The sequence below is a fragment of the Rhinopithecus bieti genome, unplaced genomic scaffold, assembly GCF_001698545.2.
Source record: "Rhinopithecus bieti isolate Rb0 unplaced genomic scaffold, ASM169854v2 scaffold_30732, whole genome shotgun sequence".
Taxonomy (NCBI): domain Eukaryota; kingdom Metazoa; phylum Chordata; class Mammalia; order Primates; family Cercopithecidae; genus Rhinopithecus; species Rhinopithecus bieti.
In genome coordinates this window covers 3,298,441-3,319,006 of record NW_016814045.1, presented here as the reverse complement: position 1 = coordinate 3,319,006, position 20,566 = coordinate 3,298,441, and the positions used below count along the sequence as shown (strand labels likewise).

The 20,566-nt window shown below is 45.0% G+C and overlaps 1 protein-coding gene across 2 annotated transcripts in view; it reads left to right on the top strand.

Moving 5' to 3' along the window:
- The window catches only part of SLIT3 (slit guidance ligand 3), a 669,050-nt gene that overhangs the window by 103,739 nt on the left and 544,745 nt on the right, over nucleotides 1-20,566 (top strand). For both annotated transcript variants that reach the window (XM_017849419.1, XM_017849421.1), the window contains exon 4: nucleotides 7,878-7,949. In XM_017849419.1, coding sequence (XP_017704908.1) covers nucleotides 7,878-7,949 — 72 coding nt within the window. The remainder of the gene's footprint in view (nucleotides 1-7,877; nucleotides 7,950-20,566) is intronic.

Below are 20,566 nucleotides of genomic sequence, written 5' to 3'. Positions count from 1 at the left end.
ATGATAATAACAGTAGCCGTAACAGCTACCACTTATTGAGCCCTTGAGAAATATTGCAAAGCCCTTTACAGATGTTAAACCATTTCAGCCCTCTCAGATATCCCATGAGGTACGTGTTTTGCTATTACATAATAATTGTGTTCCTAAAATAATCTTTAGGTTATTTTTTAAAAGGGTTTTTGCAAACAACTTCAATGAGGGGAAAAAAAACTATGTAGGGATTAGAATTTTAGAATATGACCACAAAATTATTTATCCTACAGAAATGTCAAAAATAAAGGGGTTTTTAATTGCTATTAGGACTTTCAGAACTTACAAACTAAAAAATAACAGATTTTCAAACTAGTATAAGCCGGCCTAAATGTCATTGAGCAAATACTGAATACCATGGAAGACAAATCTCAGGTCAACTTGCAGCTAAGCCATCAAAATAAATTGTGGGTTGGTCCACACTTACTGTAAGGAAGCTCTAGTATATCTTAATGAAGCTGCTTGTCCCTCCAAAAAAGGGAAGCCACAAAAGTAAAGAATAGCATCATTCAACTAAAATGGCCATGGGCATTGAGTCTGTAAGCCATTAGGCTTTCCTGCCTCACATGTGGGGGCCATTCCCGACCATGACACTGGTATAAACCAACAACCATTACAAATTAGCTTCCTTATTGAATTGCTCAGATTAGATCCAGTTTGCATTATGAAAATTTGCGTAGCAGGAAAAAAAGTCCAAACTGGCTATTAGACAGGTGAGGAAACCAAGCAAGTAAGAGGCCTTCAGTGACTAGAGCAAACAACAAGTTGGAACACCCCCACATCAAGGATCTCTGCTCTTTTGACTCTCCACAGTTCACGTTTTTTGCTGGTGATTTATACTGACATCTGTACATCTTCATAGTTGATGATGTCATCTCTGGACTGATGTTTGAGGCCTGTGAAGTTTGGTTCTGCCCTTGCCCGGAGCCTGTAGTCATCATCCCTGGGGCTTGCTGGCCTGGAGCAGCAGCTGGCAGGAAGCATTGTCCCTCTCCCTCTCTGCATTGGCAGTGGCATGGAGCTTCTGCTCTAGATAACAAAAACTGCTTGGGTTCTTGTTGAGACATGTGAGTGTTTCTGAAAGTACCAATAGACTGAGAAAGAATTCAGGCTGCCTAAGAAGCTGCCTGGGGAAGGGGAAACAATTGAGTTCATTACTAAAGCAAGCAGTCCTGGTGACCTGTAGGGATTAGCATACTATGACTTTCTTCCTCCCTCAGGCCTGATTGGGCAGCTGAGGTCCCACACCTCCCTGAGGAAAGGAGGGGACTTATATGCAGTGGGCCATGCCCAGGCCTTGGTGGCCCCTTACCCCTTCCGTTTCCTGAAGGAGGGGAAGTAGTGAGCCCTTCCCGCTGCTCGCTTTGCTTGTCAGTGAAGTTGATACCTCTGAAAGCCGAGTCTCTAAGAGGTTTCTGAAGGATGAAGACAGACTCAGGCAGGCGATCTGGGAGCCCTGTTTACCCCCATACAGTGTGACTTCCCAGCTCAGCAGGGTTATTGATTCATAGGCTCCCCTAGCTGGCCTTTCCTACCTTTTGGTTTATTCACGAAATTCAGCAGGCCCTTCTGGAAGGTTCTTTGTGTGCCTGATGCTGTGTTGGCTACTGTTGGGACACAAAGGAATTTTTAGTTGTATTTCCCAGTTTTAGCCTTTGAAACTTAGGTGATAAGACAGTTTATAATGAAGGGCTAAATTAAGAATTCTCACTACACATAGTAGGTAAGAGCACAGGCTTAGCAGCAGGCACCTGGGTTCAAGTCCCACCAACTATCACATTGGTCAAGCTTGACTTTGGGCAAGTTCTTAACCTTCTTAGGCCGGTATTTCCTAAATATAGGGATGCTAAGAGCACTGGCCCTCTGAGTGTTTCCATGGAGATTAAATGAGGTAGTGCATGTAAAGTGCTCAGTACAATGCCTGGCTCATGGTTTTAGTGTTATTACTAGCTACTGCTATTAGTTGTCAAAACATATTTGAGAGATTTCAGTGTTACAGAAATCCTGAATCTAAACACACCACCTTCCGTACGGTGTTCCTCCCTTCTCTGTTCCTTTCATTAGGGATTGGTAATTTGACTGATCAATTACTCAACCTGGAGCCACTTTTCATACCTGCACTCCTGTAATTCCCTCAATCCTCACGTACAAATCCTCACGTACATCCTGTCACAAAACCCAGTCGATTGTACTCACCTCTCTCTCCTACACTTCAGTCACACTGTTATCCTTAACCAAGTCTTCACACAGAGACACTGGTTACCCAAGAACCCTGTGAGCTGGTTTTCCTGCTTCCGATTTCACCCTCTTCCAAACCGGGCTTACTGTCACTCAGGAGATGTGTGTGTGTGTGTGTGTGTGTGTGTGTGTGTGTGTGTGTGTGTATTTTTTTTTTTTTTTTTTTTTTTTGAGTCGGAGTCTTGCTCTGTCACCAGGCTGGAGTGCAGTGGCGTGATCTCAGCTCACCACAACCTCTGCCTCCCAGGTTCAAGTGATTCTCCTGCCTCAGCCTCCCAAGTAGCTGGGATTACAGATGTGCACCACCATGCCCACCTAATTTTTATATTTTTAGTGGAGATGGAGTTTCACCATGTTGGCCAGGCTGGTCTCAAGCTTCTGACCTTGTGATCTGCCCGCCTTCGCCTCCCAAAGTGCTGGGATTACAGGCGTGAGCCACCGCACCTGGCCAGGAGAACTTTTGTAAAATTCAAACCAGAGTATCACTCCCTTGCTCAAACCCTTTCTCTGTCTCCCTCTTACTATCTATAAAAAGCCAAGCCCAAATTCTTTATTATGGATAAAAAGGCCCCTTGTGGTATGACTGCTGCCTAGTTGTACACCTTCATCACTTGTGTTGGCAGGTCACCTCTGCGTTCCAGCAATGCCAGCCTGCTTCCCAAATGCTCCTCTGTCTCCTGGCCCTCCATGGAGTACAGAGCATGTACTGCTCTCTCAGTCTAGAACTCTCCATCTCTGTCTCCTAAGGAGTCCTAGTTATCCTTTAAAACTAAACTCAAAACCGTCTTCCTTGGGAAGTCTTTTAACAAGGACTGGGTTAGCTGCTGCTTCACTGTGTTTCCACGACACCTTTGCTTTCAAGATCATGGCAATTTTTTGTTTTCAGGTCTGTCTTCTACAGTAAGCATATGACATTTTTAAAAGAAGGGACTGTATCTTATTCATTTTTGTATGTTCATATTGAAAAAAATGACTAGAGAAATTAAAGAATGGATGGATGGGTAAATGGTGGTTGGATGGATGAGTGAGTGAATGCTTGGGTAGATGGGTTGATCAATAGATGGATGGTGGTTGGATGTACAGCTAAATTAACAGTTGGATGGATGAATGGTTGAATGGATACATGGATGAATTCAATGAAGTGGCAAAAATTTCTAATTATATCTTACACCCAGGTACATCCAGAAAGGCCTTTAGTGGTTCCACAAAGACAAAGGCCTATTTCTTGGTGCTTCTCAGTTCTGGCTGAAAAATCAGTGTGACTTTGCAACTCAGTAGCCAGTTGGTTTTTTTTTTTGTTTTTTTTTGTTTTTTTTGTTTTTTTTTACCTTTGTGCTCCCCATTGTTGCATTAGGAAGGCTAAGAAGGAGTTTTGATCTTAGCGGGAGAGGGAATACCTAGGAAGGCCTTATCCTGTCATTGCCCTGGCCCACATCTCGTTTGGTGACTTTTTCAGTTCTGTCCTCATGTGAGTCGCATTCAGTCCTGTTCTCCATTCAGTAATCGTGGATTTACTTCCAGCTTGAACTATGGCAGGAGATCGCCACCTCTGGGCCCAGAGTAACAGAACAGCAGATGGCATGAGTGCACCGTGGCCAGTAGCCACTGCCTGCACCTGGCACTTACCTGTTTATCAGGAGAACAGCAAGTCTCATTCTGTTCATTTTCCTGTTCAGGGGCTGCTTTCATAGCGGCCACATGGGAAGCGTACCTTATGCAGCTTCGAGACTTCATCACCTTTTCAAGGAAGACTTTCCAGGCCGGGCTGTTCACTCAGTAAATATGAAAAGATCCTGGAGTTACCTGGAAATACGGTATCTAGCTCCTTCTGATATTGGGAACCAGGAGGTGACCTGCCCGAGCTCAAGTGGAAAGGCCCCAAGGCTTTTGGGAGCAGAGCCCCACCCATCTGCCCCAGAATCCTCATTCAGGGTTTATGAAGCAGTGGGCAGCGCACAATTGACTAAATTTGGTTGTATTTTTATTTTTGTCCAGCCGCAAATACTGGCAAAAAACAAAATGATTCCTTCCCTTCCAGGAGCCTTGGAGCCAAGCTGGTTTTATTTTTAGCTTCAACTCTGGTTTAGGGTTTTCAGGAAACTGAACACCCTACTCACTGCAGACAGCGGCAGGCTGGGTTTTAGGATTTTTGCCTAGACTGGGGTGTTGGTTCTCTGTATGTAACTCTTACAAGGCTTGTACAGCTGTGACAATAGAGGGTGGGTCCAGACAGGCCCACATAGAGACCCAGTTCTTGCCTTGGGGACCTTCAAGAGAGTTCCTTCTCAGGGAGGCCAGTGTACACAGAGTGGTTCATTGCCTTGGATGGGTTGCAAGAAGTGGCAACCATGGATGAAAAGAAACAGAAAAATTAAGAAAGGGAAAGGGATAGGGGGCTGTTATTTATTGAAAGGCTTCGAGTAACATGGTGGTTCAGAACTAGAGCTCTGGAGTCTGACCGACTGGGTGCAAATCCTGCCACTACCACTTCCTGACACTGTGGCCTTGGGGATGGCTTGACCTCCCCAGGCTTCAGGTTCATTCTATATGAGACAGGATTAATGACACCTACCGTGAGCACTGCTGCAGTTGAGATCCTGCCTGTGTAGCGCGTGGCATGGCGTTTGACACGCATGTAGAACTCAGTCAGCACCATTATCATCACTGTTGCCATGCTCTTATTGCAGTGCTGAACACTTGCATAGACACTGTGTCATTGAAGACTCACCGTAACCCATTTGCAGATCCGAAACTGAGGTCCAAAGGGCTAGATAGCTTGCCTCGGATCTCACAACAAGAGCACAATATAGCCAGACCTGTGCCCAGCCCCAGTGAATCCCAAAGACATCACATTAAGCCTTCTCCAGTTCCAATGGCTTCCACCTGTTACCACTGAGAACATGGGAACTACTCAAAACATAAAAATAGATATTGCCTCATCCTGCTCTTCCCAGAGTTCCCCACTTTTTTTTTTTTCTACTTTAGTGACAGGAACACACAAAAAGCAGATACTGGCAGTGGTCGAAGAGCACCAGGCAAAATCAGAGACAGACAGTGGAACGGTGGTTGCCAGGGGCTGGGAGAAGGAGAGACAGGGAGTTGTTGTTCAACAGGGACAGAGTTTCAGTTTTGCAAGATGAGAAAGTTCTGGAGATTAGTTGCTCAATAATGTAAATATACTCAACACTACTGAACTAACTACACTTTTAGTGTACAGTTTTTTTATTGCTAAGAAGATAAATCTCATATGTGATTTTACAGAAATTTTTAAAAAATACAGAGAAAGCACTGGGCTAGGAGTCAGACTGCCCTCAGCCGGGTACAGTGGCTCACTCCTGTAATTCCAGCACTTTGGGAGGCTGAGGCGGGCAGATCACTTGTGGTCAGAAGTTTGAGAACAGCCTGGCCAACATGGTGAAACCCGTCTCTACTAAAAATACAAAAATTAGCCATGCGTGGTGGTGCGTGCCTGTGATCTCAGCTACTGGGGAGGCGGAGGTAGGGGAATCACTTGAACCTGGGAGATGGAGGTTGCAGTGAGCCGAGATTGCATCATTGCACTCCAGCCTGGGCAACAGAGTGAGACTCCGTCTCGAGCAAAACAAAACAAGAGTCAGGCTGCCCCAGAGGTGGCCAGGGAATTAGAGCTTATCTTATCCAACTTTCCAACCTTTCCTCCTTGCCTCCTCCTAATCAGGAGTCTCATGAATGGCATCCCTGCCCAATGCTTACCCACTCACTGCATGGCTGTCAGACTGAGTAGCACCCTCTTGACAGTGAGCTTATTATGTGAAGTCTTCAATGCTTCTCTCTCCCATGCTTTGTCCTGCTTGACCTCCTTCTAGTCGCTCATCCCTCTAAAGTTGTTGTCCATAGACCTAGGAAGAAAGGGGGGGAAATGGGAGCAAAATCCCAAATAGGGAAGCATGTTTGCTTGGTGGCAGGGGAAGGGGGCCAGGGCTTTGGGGCCAGGAGCTAGGGAGAAGCTCACCTTTTCTATTCCTTAGTTTGCTTAGCTCTCAGATGGGGATCGTATAGTTATACCATGTAATAGGACATACTCAATTCACTCTAAGTAGAAAAATTCATCAGGCTATGAACTGCTCTTTGGCTCTGAAGGATTCTGGGGACTGTGGGGTGTATGCTTTAACCATGGTTTAGGTGGCTTCCCATTTCCCTTGCTAGGCTGTGTCACTTCACTAGGGCAGAAGGGCGTGGGGCTAGCATGCAACAGGGCCTCTCTCTTGGCCTAATGCTCCCAAGAAAGCAGCCTTCATGGAGATCATAATGGTGACTCTGTGTCACTTAAAAACTCAGGTGGCCTTTCTGTGGGTGTTTAGCATTGACCATGCTTAAGAGAGACTGATTGGCTCTGTTGGCCAACATCCAATGTGAGCCATCCCTACTGGGCCAATTTTTGCCATAAGCCCCACCTCATGCCCAGACCTTGGTCCCTGACCCAGTGTGTACTTCTCCATGAGTCCCAGTGGGGACGGTGATAAGGGTCTACAATACTGTTAGGGACTCATGAAAATGTTTTAATTTCTTCTAATATCGGAAGACAAAAATGAACTTTTGGGTAGAAATGTTATGTAATGTTAATATATTTGCATTTATACCAACATAGTTATAAAATGTAATATGAAAAATTTTTTTGATGGAGAAAGCAGCCCACAAAGGCAAAATTGCCAAGGACCCACAAAACTCACAGTGGAACCCTACTCTGGTCCACAGAGCCAAGATGGCCAGAATTCCATTTTGTTCCTCAATCCAAGGGGATCTGCCATGCCCTCTTCTGTATTCCTAAAGCAACTGCTATCTGCTCCCATGATCACCATTTAGGATCCTGAATATTTCCTCTGATATTTCATTTATGGTTTCTTTTCTTCTTTTTCTTTTCTTTTCTTTTCTTTTCTCTTTTTTTGAGACAGTCTTGCTCAGTCACCAGGCTGGAGTGCAGTGGCACAATCTCAGCTCACTGCAACTTCTGCCTCCTGGGTTCAAGCGATTCTCCTGCCTTAGCCTCCCAAGTAGCTGGGACTACAGGCACGCACCACCATGCCCAGCTAATTTTTTGTATTTTTATTAGAAATGAGGTTTCACCATGTTGCCCAAGAAGGTCTTGAACTCTTGACCTCGTGATCTGCCTGCCTCAGCCTCTCAAAGTGCTGGGATGACAGGCATGAGCCACCGTGCCTGGCCCCTTTATGTTTTTAGGGGCATATTTCACGTGCTATTTCCATCACTCAGCAATAACTACATGGAGCTCATGGTGAGAAAAGTTCAAAAGTCTTGTCTGGGGTCCATGGGAAGGAATATTGTGATCCATTGGTGATGTCTGTCCAAGATCACAGCTGATGGAGGTGTGGCAGCACAGTGCGTTTGCTGTGTTTTTACTTTTGACTGACCTTTGCTTTGCATTCTCAATCTGACTCTAAGCCCCGCCGACAGGGAATATACCTTACATGTGTTGAGCAACCCATACTGAAAGATGTGGAGAGTCTCTTAATGCCTATTGATTGACTGACTGATTGATTAAAGTGGTATCTGAATACATTTGATCTGGTTTAATGTCCCCTTGACATCCTTCCATTCTCTTTCCTCTTTAGGCGCCTGAACAAGAATAAGCTCCAAGTCCTTCCAGAACTGCTTTTCCAGAGCACGCCGAAGCTCACCAGACTGTGAGTAGAGTTGCCTTGTGTTCTCTACCTTCTGCCTTGCCTGGCTTTGGTGACGCGGAGGATGTGGTTTGTGGAGCACCGTGCCGTGTGGAGCTTGGCAGTTAGGCCCTGACATAGAGACTTGGAGCAGGGCTTTGACCTGACATCCACCCCCATACACTTCCAGGCCTGACTTCTTGCTCCTTCTCTCAGACATCGGCGGCTTTTGTGATCAGTGAGGACTAGTGATGTGTGGTATTCGATCAATTGCCTTGCAAGGAGGGAGGAGATGCTTCCATTTACTGTGGGTCTGAACTTACTTCAGGGAAATTCCCTGAGGTGGGGTTTGAGATAGGTTTATTCACGCGAGACTGCCAGTGGTCTCAGAAGGCAACGGTTTGGACCAAACACGGCAACCTTATCACTTTGCTGGTTGGGGCAGCTCCTGACTTTTCCTTTTCCTTTTCCCCACTTCCTAGCGCTGCCAGTCTAGGAACCCTGGGTCTGGGGGTTTATGATTTTGTGGGAAAAGGAAGAAGCATGTTGAATTTTGCTTTATCCTTTTCAGTGGTGCAGGGTAAAATGAGGAGAGGGGAGAGTGGGAGATACCTCTGTTATTCAGTGGGAGAGTTTGGAAGCCCAGGAGCTGGAGTTGCAGGTGACAGTGGAGACTGTGATTCATGTATTGCAGATGTCAGGCAAGTGCTAATTAAATTATTGACAGTGAACCCGAAATCATGCTGGTAGTGACTCGGTTCATGGGGTGTACTAGATTGCCCAAAGCTCACCTTTCTGAATGAAGCGACACAGTCCTGGATGGCTTTGCAGTCAGGTAGCAAGATTTACAGCCTGGCTGGGAAGACTCTAACATTGCAGGGAGGCTCCAACGTTGTGGCCACCATTCTGATTCCCAGTGGTTGCATTTAATGCCTACTTGTGCAGCCAAACACTGCATCCAGGCCCTGAGATAAATTGGGAAACATGAAACACATGTCCGTGTGTGCACTTACGAAGGAGTTCGGAATTAGGAATATATATTTATAGATGTCTATACACACAGCCACACGCACACACACAGAGACTATATACATAAATTTCTTTTAAAAGGGCACTTTGCTGGAACAAGAACAGGCAAGGGTTGTCTGGTATTCCAGTCATGCAGTGGTCTTGCTTGCCTTCTGAACTTTGTCGGGTCTCCTCTTGCTGTGTGCCCCATTTCTCTGGTTCAGTCACCCTAGCTGAATTTGCTAAATGTAGGAAAGGCTATACCCTCCTTTTTACTCTTCCAGTCTGGGTCTGCGTGGATGGGCATGGGGGCAGAGGAAATGTTGTTCAGCAGCCCGGGGGGTCCAGAAGAGCTGGATAAGCTATGCCAAATAGGCATACCGGAAACCACCCTGGTTTGTAACATCCCTGCCTTGTATAGCTCTGCCCTTAGATGCTCACATAATCACCATCTCTCCACCCAGTATTGCATTGCACCTTTCAACCTGCTCTTAACTAAGTACTACAGCAGAGTATATACTATCCATCTGAGAAATGAGCATCATTTCTCATTTCTCAGGCAAAGGGAAGGTACTTCCAACCTGTGAGGCTGGAATGCTGGACGATTTTATGTGGGTGGGGTCTGAGCATCCCAGCCGCTGCAGGTTGTCAGGTGGGCTGGTTCTTGCTCACAGAAACCTTCCCATGACTATCAGGTGATGGCCATTTTTGCAGAGTTGGTCTTGATCCAGGCAAAGTAGGAAGTTCAAGTGGTGATAACAGGTCTCTGAGATTCTGGGAGCCAGGGACGTGGGCATGGGGAACCTATGAGTTATGTCCTCTGCCATGTCCTGAGAGAGCTTGAGAGAGTCACTTTTCCTTTGGTATCTAAATATCTTCATCAGTAAAGGGAGATACCCTCTCCTCCCTTTTACCTACCTTATAGAGGAAGTGTAAGTATCCAGTGAGATCGTGGTGTGCGTGTTTTTTTTTAATTGCTCTATAAGTGTAAGCACCAAGGCAACTATTATTACTCCTACAGTTCCCGTCTTTACAACCTCAGTTTCTGATCTCCTTTCTCTGGGAGGCATGAAGAGACTAGGAGTTGTGATAAGCATTGAGGTCAATTACGCTGAGCTTTTGCTTCAAGTCAGAGAGCTGCAGCTGGGAAGGCAGGGATGACGTTTGACTCATTTTGGTATCCGTCTCTTGCTGGGTCCCTGTCCGGGTGTAGTTTGGCACACATAGGCACTCAGTCAGTGGTGGTTGAATGGGTAGATGAATAAATGAATGATATAGGCCTAAGGATAGAAACAGTGCCCTTGGCGAGCTTTGATTCTTTTATCCACTGTTCATTCATTTATTCATTCACTCACTCATTCAGTAAGGTTTTCCCTGGGTGTCTGTTCCAGCATGGCCTCTGTTCTGGGTGTTGAGCTATAGACATGAAGGATGTCCAGTTCTCTGTGTGCCCTATTATGACACACTTTGAATGGCTGCCAAAAAGCTGAGAGCTAAATATAATTTTTTTTATTGGAGCAGCTATATTAACCCAAGTTTGGGCTATAATCAGCAATCCCTTTTTCTCTCTGGGCTTGATCTTTGATTTTTCTTAATGGCCCTCTGTGTCTTTGTCTTATTTTGTCAGCCACTCGAGAGCCTTTTCGGAAGTAAGCAGGGTACAAATTAGAAATCAATAACTGTGCAATCATGAGTGTGTATACATATGCCACTGGCTCTGTTTTAAAAGAGCACTGCATCTCAATAGACACAGTGAGGCATTTTTCATGCTAAATGTGGGTTCTGTGTGGCTGGCTACGCCAGAGTATGCCATGTGGGATAAACAATTCTTGATACTACTTTTTTTATTTGTCATACAGGCAAAACTACTTAATATTTTGTATTTATCCAAAGAATATCTCTTGGAAAGTCTATAGTCATGTAATAAAAACAGGCTTTGAATAGTAATGAAAAGGGAAATAATATTTATGAGAACCTATGCTGTGACTATAACACCACTCACTAGCAAGTGACAGAAGTTAGTTTAGCCCAAAGAGGCAGTGTATTGATTCACATAGCTGAGAAGAGCAGTAGTAGTTATGAATGGCTTCAAGAACAGCTGGATCCAGGGTCTTGCTCATGTCATTAGGTCTTCTTCTTGTTCCTTCACTCCCTTGGAACCGTGGACTTGTTTGTGAGCTAATGCAAAAGACTCAAAATGCACTAATTCAGAGATCCTGGTGAAGAGGGACTTGGTCAATGTTCCTGTTGGAAAGAACTGAGGGTAGACACTGATTACTTAGCTTGGTCATATATGCCCATGTCCCAGCCAATCAATGTTGCTAATGAGATGGTGTCCTCTGATGATCAAGCTGTGTTCATCCCACTTGCTTAGAGAATGGGCTCACCACAGTAAAGAGTAATTCTGTTATCAGAAGACAGAAGAAGGGACGTGAAATGCGAAAACAACAGATGTCTGCTAGTGTATTGAGCATCCACTGTATATGCAGTTCCCTGTGCTTTGAGTACTTTGGATCCTTACAATAGCACTTTCAGATAGGTAATAGCGCTAGCAAACACGTTGAGTGCCAGGTGCTGTTCTGAGCACTTCATGTCTATTAACTCATTTGATTCTCCTGACAACTCTGTGGGATAGGTACTATGGTTAGTATTGTTCTATACATGTGAAACAGGTACAGAAAGGTTAAAGAATTTGAACAATATCAGACAACTACTTAGTGGCAGAAACAGGATTCACATTTGGGTAACCTGACTCCAGAGTCTGCATTTGTCTCTACTGGGAGTTCCCTGCCTAAGCCTCAATCAATGCTCTCATTTTATAGATGAGGAAATTAAAGCTCAAAGTTTAGATTACTGCATATTACTGCATATATATATATGTATATATTATATATCCCATCTATCTAAGAAGCAGTACTGTACTGGGCACTTTGCCTCAATGCTTAGACTTAACCATCACAACAATCATGCAAAGAGAATCATTATTAAATCTATTTCTAAAGCTTAGGGGTATCTAACTTACCCATAGTTGTATAACTAGGATGCAGTGGAACTTGGACTTGGTACACATCTGTGTCTTTGCCAATTCCTTATGTTTTCTGCCATACCACACTGCCATGCTAACTACCATAGGCAGCTGAAGTTATGCTCAAAAGGATTGGTGATGGACCTGTCATATATCCAAGGGTTTCCCTTAGGACTTTGCTGGTTACCCTCCGTGCACCCATCTTACAGCCAGTACCATCTGACCCATGTGTGTATTAGCAGGGTATCTGTCCTCTTATGCTGTTCAAACACACAGAGCATGAGCCATAGAATCCCAGAAATCCCAGATCTTGGAAGTGCCCTGAACTTATATTGCTGTGGTCTGCAAAATGCCCAGTGAGGTCTCTACCATACTTGGGTCACTCAGTAAATATTTGCCCCCTGACATCCTGACATAGATCATGGTCAAGTGTGGAGACTGGGCTTTTGTTCTTTCTAGGCTGCTGCAGCACCTGACCCAGAGCAGAGGACAGGAGGAGGCAGTCAAGTGAAGGGGTTAAGGGACTGCCCACTGTGTGTCCCGAAACCTTTGGCAAGTTACTTAACCTCTCTTGTCCCAGGTTCTTCATCAGTAACATAGACAATGGTAGAAATGACCTCTCCATGTTGTTGTGAGGATAAATAGGAATTATCTGGGGGAAAATAATTGGCATTGAACAAAGCACATAGTAAATACTGCATGGAAGATGGTCATGGCTGACCTTGACTGGCCAGCTGATGAGAGTAGTGCATACGCTGGGGCTTTAGGCTCTGTGGCATAAACATTGCAGCACCTAGGGAAGGAGTCCAGTCTCCAAATTAGAAGAGGGTTGGATGAGCACTGGACTTGGAGTGGGAAGACCTGGGTCGTCATGCTGGCTCTTCTACCTGTAAGCTGTGTGGCTCTGGGCATGTTACTTGGCCTCTCTGGGCTTCATCTAGTGAGGACAGGATGGAGCATGATCTTGCATGGCCTATAGGCTATTAGTTTCTCCCTTTGCCATCCCCTTCCAGGTTTTTCTTTAACCTACCCATGGGAGAGACAGTGAAGGATTTCTAGTTATTTAAAGGCTGACTGGTTAATATTGCCAGAAATTCTTTAGAAGGAGCAGAAGGCAAGATGCAAGCAGTGATTAAAATCCCCTGCATGGCTGGGTGCAGTGGCTCATGCCTGTTACCCCAGCAGTTTGGGAGGACAAGGCCGTCGGATTGCCTGAGCTCAGGAGTTCGAGACCAGCCTGGGCAACATGGTGAAACTCCGCCTCTACCAAAAATACAAAAATATAGCTAGGCATGGTGGCCTGCACCTGTGGTCCCAGCTACTTGTGAGGCTGAGGTGCAGGGATCGCTTGAGCCCTGGAGACGGAGGTTGCAGAGAGCTGAGATCACACCACTGTACTCCAGCTTGGGCGACAGAGTGAGACCCCACCTCAAACAAACAAAATACACCCTCTGTGTTTTACCAGATTAGAGAGCTTTCGTGGGAGCTGAGGGACACATGGTTCACAACTTTTTTTTTAAGAATTTATCATTGCAGTCGGGAGTGGTGGCTCACGCCTGTAATCCCAACACTTTGGGAGGCCGAGGCGGGCCGATCGCTTGAAGTCAGGAGTTTGAGATAAGCCTGGCCAATGTGGCAAAACCTTGTCTCTACTAAAAATTCAAAAATTAGCTGGGCATGGTGGTGCATGCCTGTCATCCCAGCTATTCGGGAGGCCGAGGTGAGGATCAATCACTTGATTCCGGGAGGTGGAGCTTGCACTTAGCTGAGATTGTGCCACTGCACTATAGCCTGGGTGGCAGAGCGAGACTCTGTCTCAAAAAAAAAAAAAAAAAGAAAAAAAAAAAGTTTATCTTTGCCCTATAAGGGTGAGCAGTCCAAGGGACTCCTTTCAGCCCACCTATCCCAGATTCAGGTTCAAGTAGTCAGGTTCCATATTTGATAATGGTTTAAAACTTACAGCTGCCGCAGGGCGCAGTGGCTTACGCCTATAATCCCAGCACTTTGGGAGGCCAAGGTGGGCGGATCATGAGGTCAAAAGATAGAGACCATCCTGGCCAACATGGTGAAACCCTGTCTCTACTAAAAACACAAAAATTAGCTGGGCGTGGTGGCGCACGCATGTAGTCCCAGCTACTCAGAGGCTGAGGCAGAAGAATCACTTGAACCCGGGAGGCAGAGGTTGCAGTGAGCTGAGATCGCGCCACTGTGCTCCAGCCTGGTGACAAAGTGAGACTCCGTCTCAAAAACAAACAAACAAACAAAAAACCCATAGCTGCATAAGCAGTTGTACTTACAGTCAGGTGGAGGGCTTATCTATTCTCCATTCCCTTCTACGAGGTATTTGACAGCTTTAAAAAAAAAAAAAAAATGCCACTGAGGCTAAACCTGCTGTCGTTCACTTGGGCAGTGGAGTTGCAAGTGACTTGGAAAGTTAATCCCCAGGCACCCAAAAACTATATGCAATGTGGCCAACCAACTTAGCCCCGAGTCACTGGCGCTGTTATCATGGAAGAGCAGATTCCCCACCAGAAAGTTCAGCCTGGGCAACATGGTGAAACCTCGCCTGCTAGCCTGCTAGTTCAAGGCTGCTAGACTCCAGCTTCCAGGGAACTTGCTTCCCGGGGCTGAGTCCTCCTCTGAATTCTCATCTCGGCTAGTGCGCACTGCCTCTTCATATTCACCATTTTCTGCTTTTATCACAGGTGTCGTGTGTACATGCTCCAAGCCCACGCAAATTGGAAGCTGCATTCAGAACCATGATCTCATGTTTCTTTGAGGCAGTCCAACATTAAAGCAAGGATCAGAAACTTGGGAACCAGACAGACCTGGGTTTGAATCCCCCCTTCTGGTGACCCTGGGCAAGTGACCTCACTGTTTTCAGTCTTGTGTTGGTTAGCTATACAATAGGAATGCTAATCATAGTTCCTACAATAGCTTGCTCAGCTACCATCACACAATACCACACGCTGAGTGGCTTAAACTACAGAAATGTATTTTCTCACAGTTCTGGAGGACAGAAGTCCAAGATCAAGATGCTGGCTGGATTGGTTCCTCCTGGCACCCCTCTCCTTGGCTTGCAGATAGCCACCTTCCCTGCTGCAGCCTCATGTGGTCGTGCCTCTGTGGTAGCATACCCCTGGTGTCTCCTCCTCTTCTTATGAGGACACCAGTTATGTTGGGTTAGGACTCCACCCTGCTGGCCTCATTTTAGCTTGATCACCACTTTAGCAACCTGATCTCCAATATGGTTATGTTCTGAGGCATTGGGATTAGGGCTTCAACATAAGCCTTTCGGGGGTGGGGGGCAGGGGCAATTCAGCCCTGATTAGTTCCCAAATGTGTGTGGTGTATTTGCTAGGGGTCAGGTGCTCTGCAAAGTGTTTCACCTATATTCTGTCACTCCCTCTCAGATGTCAGAGGTAGATATGATATTATCCCCATTTTAAAGAGACAGAAACAGAGGCCTAGAGATTTAGACAGCTTGCTCAAGGTCACAGAGCCGGTAACTGGCTGAGCCAAAGTTGAAACTCAAGCTTGCCTGACTCCAGAGCCCACACTCCTAACCATGATTCCTGTACTGTACTTCTGAGAAGTTAGTAACTAAAGTGCCAGGCGCCTAGTTACGAATTCAGTGAATGCCAGCTCCTTTATCTCTACGAAGCCCTAAATGAGCTCAGAGTTGTTGAATGACTGGAGCCGTGCACCTCTAGGTAGTGCTTTCTGCTACTCACAGAGCCCTTTGCAGCCACCTTAGTCTTCCAATTCAGCACTAAACTTTAAAACATAACTACATGCAATATGTGTCCCTATAAAACTCTGCATTGATGTGAAACAGTGCCATAAAAGTGAAAACCCAGTGGAGAAAACAAAAACCATACTACCCAATTTTCCAGTGGAGTTGTTATCTGATGTGGTGAAATGATAATAGCACAACAGGAAAACCAATCCATCGGGCTGGTGGGGGGCTTCAGAGACTGCCCGCCTGCCTGAAGCTGGATGCAGAGACCTGCTCCCTTGTGTGCCGGCCTGGATTTCAGAGGCCAGGGATGGCAGGACCAGCTTCACCATCTCATACGTGGGGTGATGTTTTTCAGGGACACAACCACCCAAAGCTCATGCAAAATGTCCTTGCAAACTGAGTCCCCATTTCCTGATTTTTCTCCCTGATCCCCCAAACGCTGAATGCTGCAGTGAGGCCAGCCTTGTGTTTGTCTTATGGCACATGTCATCAATTCCAGGGTTTGTCGTGCTTTTGAAAACAGGTTTTGCTTCAATCTGTGTGCGAACACAGAATGGATTATGGTGGGTGCTGTGTCATTCTCTCTATAGTATCTGAAGCCAGTGCCAGGGATGAAGGTCTGGGAGGTGTCGTCTCTCTCCTCCAATAGGATGTGTCCAGCTGAGCACAGAAGCCTGTGGACTTACCACAGAGTTGGTAACAAGGCTAACATTTAAACGGCCTTGTAGATTCTGCATTACAGAATTTTTGAGCTGGGAATAGCAATCTAGACCTGTGCTTCTGAAACTTTAGTATGTATCTGAACACCTAAGGATCTTGTTAAAATGTGAATTCTGATGGTGTGAGTCTGGAGTGTGACCTAAGGATCTGCATTTCTAACAGATTCCCGAGTGATCGTGCTGGCCTAGGACCACAGCAGAGCAAGGACCTAGGCTATGGTTGGTTTTCAAACTTAGCATATAGAAGCAAATCTCTTGAAATGATGGTTAAAATGCTGTATCCCAGGCCACACGTCCAGGAAGTCTGGTTCATTAGATTTGGAGTGGACCAGGGGATTTGACTTTATAAATAGGCACCCTAGGTGATTTTGTTGTGTGTCACTTAGGGGCATACTTTAAGAAACATCTATCTCATACAGCCCCTGTTATTTTATATATTTTAAAGGAAGGAACCAAACATCTTTTGAGCACCTAATGTATGCTAGGTACCTTATGTTGATGCCAACTCCTTCAGTCCTCCCAAGAATCCTGCAGGAAAGGTGTTTTTAGGTCTGCTGCACTGATGATGAAACTGGGCTTGAGTTTCACCCATTCACCAGAAATGAAGCCAGGTCTCTCTGACTTTCTCACCCTCTTACTCCCTGTGCATTTTTTCCCTACCTTATGGTGTTCTTTCTATGCAAAAACACATCTTGAATGAGAGAGAGATAACAATCGTAAATTTATGAAGCTTTCATGGTTCAATATTTTGAACTTGTATGCTCCTATGAGTATATATGAGCACATGCTCCTATCTGAGATCTAGGATATTAATACTTAAAACATTGAAAGAAAAAGATTTATAGACCTAAATACATGCTAGCAAGTAGACCTTTCTAAATTTCCCATGATTTATCAAAGGTAGAGTTGGGTTTTACGTTTTTTGTCTCTTCAGCCCTGTGGACCAGCAGAAGAGTTTTCTAACGTGATCAGGCAATACTTGTACTGAGAAGTACATTCTGCCAGCTTGGAAATTGTTTTTAAATTTTTTTTTAAGAAGGAAAGAAAACCAAACTGTGACTTTACAATGCTTTGGAATTACAGAATATGCTTGTAATTTTTACAATTCTGCACAGACTTCTTTGCCACATCTGGTTGATATTACTGGCAGGGATATATGGGGGAATAAACCATGGGCTGGAATGTGAAACATCCCACAAAATGAGTTTCTTATAGGTTGCTGCATAAAACATTTTGAATCTCCTTCTCTTTGGAAGGGTGGCTTAAGTGATTTCATGGATTTAGTATTTTCTTTGGTTTGAAGGTAAGGGTTTTTGCTGGTTTACTTGGTGTGCCTTCCAAGATGGTTTTCTGAAGATATTTCTATCATCCTAGAGTCATGCCGTGGACCAGAGTGAGAAAAGCCATCCTTTAAGGAAATCAGACCAACCTTTGTTGAGCAGCACTGGACCATTAGAGATAATGGTGAAATCTAGGACCAACTGAATCACTCACTGCAGGAAAGGAGGAATGTAGGGAGAAAGGGTTGTATGTGTAAGGGCTTCAGAAAAACCTCCTAAATCTTAGCCCTGGTGGTACATTGAACAGCTGATGGCAAGACAAGCTCACCTCCTCGCTTCATACATCAGTACACTCTCCTTTACTACACATGAAAATAGTGAGTTAGGAAAATGGAAAAATAAAACAAACACCCAGCTGATACTTGGAACTCAGTCAATTCCCTGTTCATATTCCTGCCCCATTTCTAGGAAGAGAAGTGTGTGTCCAGGGACAACTAAAGCATTGTTGAACACCTACTGTGTGTGTGTCACTCCAATGTGCTGGTGGTTGGGATGCTAAATATAGAACTCAGAAATGTCTAACCTGAGCCCAGTGGGTGTAAGTGTGGGCTTCTTGCCACCTGGCTCTTTCTCAGACTTCCTTGGCTGGGACCCACCTGTGGAGTTGAAACTGTGACAGCTGAGCCCTTTCTCCACAAAACCAGTGCCGCTCTCAGCACCCTGTGACATGTGGTGGGGTCGGCCAGCCTAGGCAGGGTTTTGTGGCATCACCAAGGGTGCTGAAATAGTCATCTCTTTGTTAAGAATGAGGACCAGAAGCCAGCCTTCACCCATACCATGGGTTCTTCATTCTCTATCTGGAGTTAGAAACTATCCATGAAATTAAATATCAGGGAAATACTGCATTGTATATAGAAAAATAACAACCTTTTGAGGCGAGCAGAACCCAAACACACATTCTTCAGTTGTCTGAATGATGCAAATGTACCCACATCTAATAATCTTGAAATATTTGTTCTTGAACCACATTCAGCATCAACAGAAACATTTCTAAAGAGCCTAATTATCTCTCATTTTCAACCAACATTTGGGAATCCCTCCAGGGGACAAATAGTATTTTAATTTGATGCCCCAAATTCTAGCATAATTTCAAATCACCAGAAACATCTGTAACTTTGTCTTTCTTCTGGCTTTCCTATGGACTCAGTATCCTAGATTTGAACATTAAATTCCATTTGTAAGCTTTGCAGTTCACTTACAAAGTCCTGGAGGTTGAGGCCTGTAATGAAAGTGTTGACGCAATATTAACAACAGCAAAGCTATGATAACACAGCACTGTCCAAACCAAATAGAAATGGAGACGTTTAAGTCAATTTCACGCTCCTTGCCTAAATTCGGTGTGCTGGACCTGAGTTTTTGATTCATGGTTTAGAATAATATTCTAATGTTTTATTCATGATGTTTCTTTCTTCCCATCATTCCTTTTCTAATTCTCCTCACCCTGCTTATGGTGATGAAGCCTGCTTAGAAGTGTGCCCCCCTGCCCCTTGATTAGCACTGCCTGTTGCATAGCCAGAAACTCTCCCCAAGGTTGGCCAAGTGGAATATCCTGCTATTGAACTGATGATTTGGCCTCTCGGTGTGTCTGGGACTCTGGACTTGAATTTTTAGTCAACGAGTCAGCTTTTGATGGAAATATATGTTGAATCATGCCAACATTTCTCCAGATAAAGGGAGCATCTTGACTTTTGGAGGTAAAAATGCTCGGTCTAAAGAAGAAAACCGGATTTTGAAGAGAGTACAAGGATAACCTAGGACTAATCTCCTCTATCTCAGCCTCATTGCATTTGGGATTCATGAAACTGTATTGTGGATCAGGATGCTCAGATAAATCTAACTTCAATAATTTTTATTTTTATTTTTTTGAGATGGAATCTCACTCTGTCACCAGCCTGGAGTGCAGTGGCATGATCTTGACTCACTGCAACCTCCAACTCCTGGGTTCAAGCGATTCTCCTGCCTCAGCCTCCCGAGTAGCTGGGACTACAGGCACGTGCCAGCACACCCAGCTAATTTTTTTGTACTTTTAGTAGAGACAGGGTTTCACCATGTTGGCCAGGATGGTCTCGATCTCTTGACCTCGTGATCCGCCCACCTCAGCATCCCAAAGTGTTGGGATTACAGGTGTGAGCCACTGCACCCAGCCAACTTTAATAATTTTTAAAAGATGAAAACCAATGGTAGCAATCTAGAGAGAAATGCAGAATCATCAGTTTTCTTGACATCATTGCTCTAATAGTCTTCTTCCTGTATCTGTCTCCCACTCTGACTCCTTTTTGTCAAAAGCACAGGCACATACACCTAACATACCACCCCCACACACATAAAACCTTCTCTCTATAGGAGAATCCCAGACCGATAAATGAAAATCCTTTTGGGGCTACTGAATCAACTCACAGATATAATTTCACTTTAGTGCTAGACTTATTGGGCAATGCTATGGTGAGATATTAGGGATTAGAAAGGCAGCCGCAGTGATGGTTGAGGGAAGCTCTTTGATGTCTTGGCTCATAATTGGTGTTTTTGGTCCCTAGAGATGATAGTGGCAGATCTGTGTCAGAGACGGTAAATTATTCCTGTAAATGTTTTCTGGCCTCCAGGGAGAGCTCTCTTTTCCCTGGAAGAGATGTGCGTGGGTCAGGCTTCCACCTGAGACCTTCACGGACTTTCATTTCATGCTAGAACTCAGAGCAGACCGTTGCCAACCACCAGTTCTCAAGGGCGGAGCTGTTGAACAACATTATCTTAGGAAATAATTGTTAGGTGTTCCATTGCTAATGGTATTCTCTGCAGATCATTTTCCCTAT